The 7,314-nt window shown below is 34.1% G+C and overlaps 1 protein-coding gene across 1 annotated transcript; it reads left to right on the plus strand.

The window, feature by feature from the left end:
* The first annotated feature begins 1,981 nt into the window (after positions 1-1,981).
* Positions 1,982-7,070, plus strand: LOC114400419 (RNA polymerase sigma factor sigF, chloroplastic-like). Its single transcript, XM_028362856.1, has 9 exons — positions 1,982-2,218; positions 2,452-2,591; positions 3,514-3,638; positions 3,750-3,953; positions 4,062-4,350; positions 4,434-4,664; positions 4,953-5,093; positions 5,297-5,497; positions 6,473-7,070. The coding sequence occupies exons 1-9, from the start codon at positions 2,173-2,175 to the stop codon at positions 6,758-6,760; spliced, it is 1,665 nt and encodes a 554-aa protein (XP_028218657.1). The 5' UTR covers positions 1,982-2,172; the 3' UTR covers positions 6,761-7,070.
* The last annotated feature ends 244 nt before the right edge of the window (positions 7,071-7,314 follow it).

Here is a 7,314-nt window from a genome sequence, read left to right on the forward strand (position 1 = left end):
TTATAATTTTTGTGGCAAACTTTATTATTAATTAATGAAATGCTTTTTTGTTATGTAAAAAAAAGCGTTTGCGCATCACATATATCCCACTCTAATAATTGGCCTAAAAATCAATTTTGTATAAAAGGAGACAAGTACTTTATTTTCCTTAATTTATCTAGAATATTGAAAAATGGAAATCACATCACATCAATAAAATGCCATAATTGTAAAATTAATTATTTTTCTAAAATTTTAGGCTTGTTTCAACTATACAAAATTAGCACCAAGTGCATTCCTCATTGAAGAACCAAGACAGATATGAGTAAATTGGTTAGCCGGTTGGGTTCCATCCCCTACTCATTTGAAAATTCTACCTCCACAGAAAAAGAATGATTTAATAATTAAGTTTAACCTAACTTAAATATAATATAAATATTTTTTTTTGAGAAAATATAACTTAGTGCGTTTCATTCATAATCAGATAGAAAATATAATGAGGAATATTATTGTGAACATGGTGGCTGACATGAAACCTAGATGCCCCAACTAATATATGAGCAACTTGATTGACTAGCTTTCTTACAAAACTCACTGTAGAGTTTGGAAGAGATGAAAACAAATTTCTACATTTGGATAAGATGAAGTGAAAATTAGAGTAGCCAACGTAGGAACCATTAAGACAATCAACCATTGCCTTCATTTTTATAAGTTATTCAATTTATTAATAGAGTCTAGTTTAATTGTTTGATTAGGTGTGTTATTTGCCATATTGGTTCTGTTGTTAGCAGTAAATTTTACAGTTTTACTATATTTGTCCCTAAAATTATATAAAAGATTTTTGTAAAATGAAATAATCCAAAGTTGAAAATTAAAAAAGTAAGGAGATTTAAAAAAAAATTGTTTGGTGCACCTCAAATTTTTTAATATCCCTTTTTAGCCTCATTCTTCCAAGCAAAGCCTGCTTCCTCTCTCCCTGAAACCTTCACTGAGTCACCTCCGCACCACCCGACCGCTGCTACCTCCCTCCATCGTGTGTGCAATCCCCCTGCACACTAGATCCGCGCATGGCATCACCCCGTCAATCTGATTCTTATATTGTAATCTTACACCTTCTACACCATATTATTCCTCGTCGAGGACCATGTGGTAGTAAACATTAACTTACCCATAAAATCGAGCAAACCAGCGGCGTCGACAAATAATCCTTCACTGTTACAATAACATCCATCACTGTTCCGTTGCTGCACTCAGAGAGGGTCCAGGGATTTGCATTATGGCGCATTAAGGTGCATCGCCGCGTGAGAAGAGGACAAAATCAGGTTGGATTGTTGGTATCGTTTGAAGGATAACCTGCAATTTCGACGTAACCTTAACTCAGTAGATAATTTTGGAATTAGAATAATAAAACTTTTGCATTTAAACGCCGATGCCGCAATCACTTTTTAAGTAACGGTAACAAATACTAATTGAAATCTGGAATTTAGTTTTTGTTTCATAATTTAGTGTTCATTGGTGTTGGGATTCTAAATGCAAGAGAAATTTGTAGGTGGACAAAATTTGGATTAGTAGGACAAAACTAGATTGTCAAGTTTCTTGCTAATGGTTGGAGGTGATGGGTCAAGTATGAAGAAGGAAAAATAGATTAGAACGATTCCTCGAAAATTACCTTCGTGGTGGCAGCAAGAAGGGGAGAGAGTAGGTAAGTTGGGGGGAGGAATAATATGACGTGGAGGATATAAATTTCACTCATGAAATGAAAAATTTAATCTAATGGTTTAGAATAATAGTCCATTTGAAACACTGATTCACCGAAATAATATCCTTGCTAAAATTGTTTTTTATTTATTTATTACGGATTGACCAATGAGTTGTTGGGCCAGTTTGAATTGGGCTTGATGGTCATGAATAAAACTGGGTGAACCAGCAAGTATGTTTTTTAATTTAATTTTTTTATATGTAAAAAAATCTTTTTGGTTCGGGGATTGCCCAAACCGAAAAAATTGAGGTGCGGAATATTAGGGTAATGTAATGTAACAGAACTAGAAAAGAAAAGAAATCCTTTGACTCTCCGATATTTTTAATGTGAAAACATTATCTTTTGCAATTGTAATTCCTCCGTAGAAACTGGAAATTGGACACGTAGTCCTACACATAGAGAATTGAAGATAGTAACTCAGTGCTGCTAACACCATGTTTTCTTCGTCTCCACCGTTTCCTTCGTCTTCTTCGCCTTCAGGTAAACTTATCACAACTACTCTTTTTTTTTTTTTAAATTATAAATTGAGCGATTATGTGTCCATTAAATATTCAATTGACAAATGCCTGTGTTTTTCGACTTCATTTCCCCGATTTTTTTTTAAAAAAAATACGATATATAGCATAGCTGTTGTGTTTAGATATTTTGAATTGAGGATTTTAGAGGTATTATGCATGCTATGATAATTTCATTGAGTTGAAAACTGTGTGCAGTTACGATGCTTCATGAACAAGCTGCTCCTGCAGTTGCCTCATGGTCTTCTAGTTCTGCAGCTCAGCATTTTCCTACTTCGGTTCTTTTACAAGAGCAGCGTGATGAGTATAAGCCCTTTCTGCACGTGCATAATAAGGAGGTTCAAATTTTATTTATATATCAATATCAATTTCACCATCCTTGGGTTTGTTTAAATGCTTATAATAAGGATCTATTTGGATAAACTTCTTCAAAAGCACTTGTAGGAGAAGGAAAAACGAAAAAAAAAAAAAAAACTTCTCCATAAGCTAAAATCAGCTTTTGGAGAAGCTAAATTTGAATGAGCTTCTATAAATTAGCTTATGCATAAGCTAATCTTAGCTTGTGAAGAAGATTTATTTTGCTTTTTTCCTTCTTATTTTATTTACCTATAGGTGTTTATGGAGAAATTTATCCAAACAGTCTTCATTATCAAGCACGACTACTTTCATTTGCTTTATGTATCCTTACATCATACATATATGATATTGCTACTCTTGATACTTTGCCATATGTGTTTGTGAAATATCCTAGTCTTTAAAAATAGTTATGAAATCCTAATAGAAGTGTGTATAGGATAGAAACATAGGGGCATTGTCCCTCGATGAATCAAAAATAGAAAAAGTCCTCTTTTTGGATGATCTGAAGAAAGGAATGAGAATGATACTATTTCTATTTCTATTTTGTAGACAATAAGAAGTGATCTATTATGACAATGGTTTATAAATTTTATTTTGTTTTTAGTAATGTACAAAAAGTATGCGCTTAATTTGGATTTGCAGAATTGGAATTATGTATTTATTATGCTTTATGAATTTTATACATATTGTGTAACTTACTCATATTATATCCTATGTATTTTTAGAATAAACATATCCCCATAACCCATAACAGATACGTATTATATCTGTTACAGAAATTGTATCTATGCATCAGAGTCGTTATATTTTTTCTTAGAGCGCCTTTTAGTTTAGTCAGATGCCGTGGTCCCATTTTTCATGTATGTTATCAATTGATTTATCTTCCCTTTGTTTTTATTGAAGACAACACTAAATACAAGGCAGATGGATATGACCTCAGTTCATGAAAAAGGTAACACAAGCAACGCTGATCAGTTAGTGCATGACTTTGTCCAGCAGTTGCATCTCCGGTCTCATTTACAGAACTTGTAAGATAATTGCAATCTCATGTTAATTTCATTTGTTGCAATTGCTATATTTTTTATCCAAAGTTGTCTCCTTATAGGGTGTAAGGGTGCATGTATGGTGGTTTATTGCAGATTGACTTGTTCTCCGACAAGGGGAATTGCTGCTTCTTCAATTCTGCAGCCTGTTGATATTGATTCTGAGTGGCCTGCGGATGGTGTGCCACGGAATGCCGTTTCTCTTGCACAGCAAGCTTTGTCTGCCTCAAAGCAAGCAGTTTCAACAACTGGAGAGATGAAATTGATTGAAATTGATGATGATGATCCACTTCCTTCTGGGTTAGTTCTATCTTTTTGGTCAATTCTGACATCCTCAATTATTTTATTCTGTTTATAGGATAATTTGCTTTTGACTTTTGAGAATAATTCCTAAAATATGTCATTCAGTCTGGCCTCCACAAGTTTGACTGACTCTTCACTAAAAAAGAATAAAGTTGTGAGGTCAACACGGATTATAGAAAGACTATCTAAACAGAGAAAATCATCAAAGTCAAAATTTCTTGACGAAGAAAGTTACCTTGAAAGAAAGTCTGATGTACAGAGAAGGTTACGTTTAGAAAAGAAGTTAAAAGAAGGGTATGATCCAAATGACCCTTTGCGTTTGTTCCTGTCGGGTCCTGAATCAAGGCAACTTTTGACCCGTGAAGAAGAGTCTCAATTGATTACTCAGTTACAGGTGTCACTTGGAATTCCATATTTCTTTAAATGCATGCTATGCTCTATGAACGATCTTTTTCCATAATGCGGAATCTGTAACAGGATTTATCAAGATTGGAAGAAGTAAAGATCAGGCTTCAAACTCAGTTAAGGCGGGAACCAACTTTGGCTGAATGGGCTGATGCAGTGGGCCATAGTTGTTATGCCCTGCAGACACAGCTTCATTGTGCTAACAGAAGCAAAGAAAAGTTGTTTCATGCTAATTTACGCATGGTAGTTCACATTGCTAAACATTATCAGGGACGTGGTCTCAGCCTTCAGGACTTATTTCAGGTAGCCTCCGGGAAATTAATAGTCACCATTTCCTGCTACCCAAGTCTATTTATATTTCCTGATTCTTGCATAGTTATTGTTAATACTTAGTTTGCCATGTATATGTTAACATTATTTTGAACTAAGAAAAACCATAGAATAAATATTTGGCTAAAGTTAGAGCTGCAATTGGGTATAAAAAGATTCAGCTAAAGGATCTCCATTATTTCTTTTGAGAATTGTTGCAATCATTACCTTAATACATAATTAGCAGCTACATCTGTTCATCCTTTTCTGGTGATATTGTAGGAGGGAAGTACGGGCCTTATGAAGAGCATTGAAAAGTTTAAACCTGAAGCTGGTTGCCGGTTTGGTACTTATGCATACTGGTGGATAAGGCATGCAGTAAGGAAGGCCATATTTCTACATTCCAGGACAATCCGTTTGCCGGTAAAAACAATTTGTATATTTCTTTATAATCTAGTTAGCCAAATTTAACCTTCCTCCTTCTGAAGTGTCAATATTCATGAAACGGTTGTATGTTAACAAAGAACAAAATAATGTTACTTTTGCATTAATTTTTTTTTATATGTTATCTGTATAGCAAGCATCAATTCTATTTCTGTAACATGGAATGGTCGTATTATCTCCAGGAGAATTTATATACCCTTTTGGGCAAGGTCATAGAAGCAAAGAAATCATACATTCAGGAAGGAAATCTTCACCCTACCAAAGAAGAATTGGCAAGAAAGGTAGGAATTACCATAGAAAAGATGGACAATTTGCTGTTTGCTTCAAGAAATCCAATTTCGATGCAGCAAACTGTGTGGGCGGACCAAGATACAACTTTCCAGGTATGGCCTTCAAGTAAATTTGTTTTTCTCCTGCTGTGATATGATTTTTTTAGATCTATAATTTGAAAGTAGGGACAAGGATGGCTCTGTATTGATATAATGATTTTTTAGAACAGCTGATGCTTACTAGGCTTCCCATTTTAAATTGGCGACTTCCTGTATCAACTATCAAGCTTTTGCTTGTGCTGATAGTTGTATAAACAAATTTGTAGAAATCGAATTGCAAAGAAAACCAAAATGAAAATGTAATTGACTGCATGAATCATCTCAAATTCGCGTAGTTATTGCATTCTGTTGTGCGTGATGGTAATGAATCAGCAGCAGCTAAAAGGTTTTCTTAGATCTCATTCCAACAACAATTTAATTGACTGCATGAATCATCTTACATGTTTCTCACATAATGTCATATATGTGCATTATAGACTTATTACTTTATTAGTAGGGTTAGGAACACCAATGAATTATGGATTGTGAATGATGAAATTTGGTTTGGTTTGAGGTTGATCCACAGACTAAATTTAACATTCTAGACTAAACCACGATCACCCCTAACTAAATATGTCAGAAATAGTGATTGGACTCGAGTCACTAAATTCTACCTGTTTCCATATTGAAGTTTGATTATTTAGATCTCCACCATATACTGGCTTTGTTGAATTATAGAAACCAGTCACATTCTAAAATTTTCTTGTATTGATTAAAGTGGTTATTCATTTTGGCCTTGGTTGGGAATATTACAAAATCTTATTCATGTTTTTTTTTATATTTGTTTTGAGCTTGTGTGCTAGTATCCTTACAATGCGCTTCCACGTTGAGCAAGTTATTGTCATACCGCTTTGGTGTAAATTTCTGTTAAGCTGGTCTTCTCCTAATGTTGGAGAATGTTGGGTATGGTCAGAATAGACCCTCTGCCTTTGTTGAGCAACATAATATTATGAATGTCCCAAATTGATCACAATTTTATTACAATTGCAGGAGATTACTGCAGACTCAGCAATTGAGATCCCAGATGTGACTGTCTCAAAACAGCTAATGAGGATGCATGTGCACAACCTTCTAAATATCTTAAGCCCAAAAGAAAGGGGCATAATCAGGCTAAGATTTGGTATTGAGGATGGCGAGGAGAAAACGTTGTCAGACATTGGCAAGGTGTTTGGTTTGACCAAGGAGAGGGTCCGACAGTTGGAGAGCCGAGCATTGTTGAAGCTCAGGCAGTGTCTTGAAAGTCAAGGACTTGATGCATACACAGACTTGCTTGTATAGATGAGTAGACACCAGGAAGTTCGTCTTACTTGGCTGTGACTTTTTTTCTGGCCATGTGCAAAAGCAATAACTAGATCAAGCTTTTGATGAGAAAGCTGACACTCAGCCATGGTAATTGAGGATGAACCGGGGTAGCTATTTGGGGATAAAGAGAATTCAAGAACCAAAAAAGCTTGGGTAGTTTGTAAAAATTGAGAAGCCAAATTTACGCGAATCAAAAACCATATTTTGATTTAAACTGCTGTAATATATTGATGCCATGCCATTGGGATAGGATGTGTTTACACCATGTCTAAAGATTTACACTAAATCTACACGTTGGTATAGGTTAATTGCATGATTTATAATATCTTAATAAATATGGTAACTTAATATATTTAATGATAATCAATTAGTTACCTTTAATTAATAATTTTTCAAATTAATTATTTATCAAAATTATTAACAACAATATATTTTTAAATTTTTTTCGTGCAATAGAGTATAGATTTATTTGTCTCTATTTATTGTTTTCATAACATTATTTTCATAACATTTTATTTTTTACTAATTAA

This window comes from Glycine soja, chromosome 19 (assembly GCF_004193775.1).
Source record: "Glycine soja cultivar W05 chromosome 19, ASM419377v2, whole genome shotgun sequence".
Classification (NCBI taxonomy): Eukaryota; Viridiplantae; Streptophyta; class Magnoliopsida; order Fabales; family Fabaceae; genus Glycine; species Glycine soja.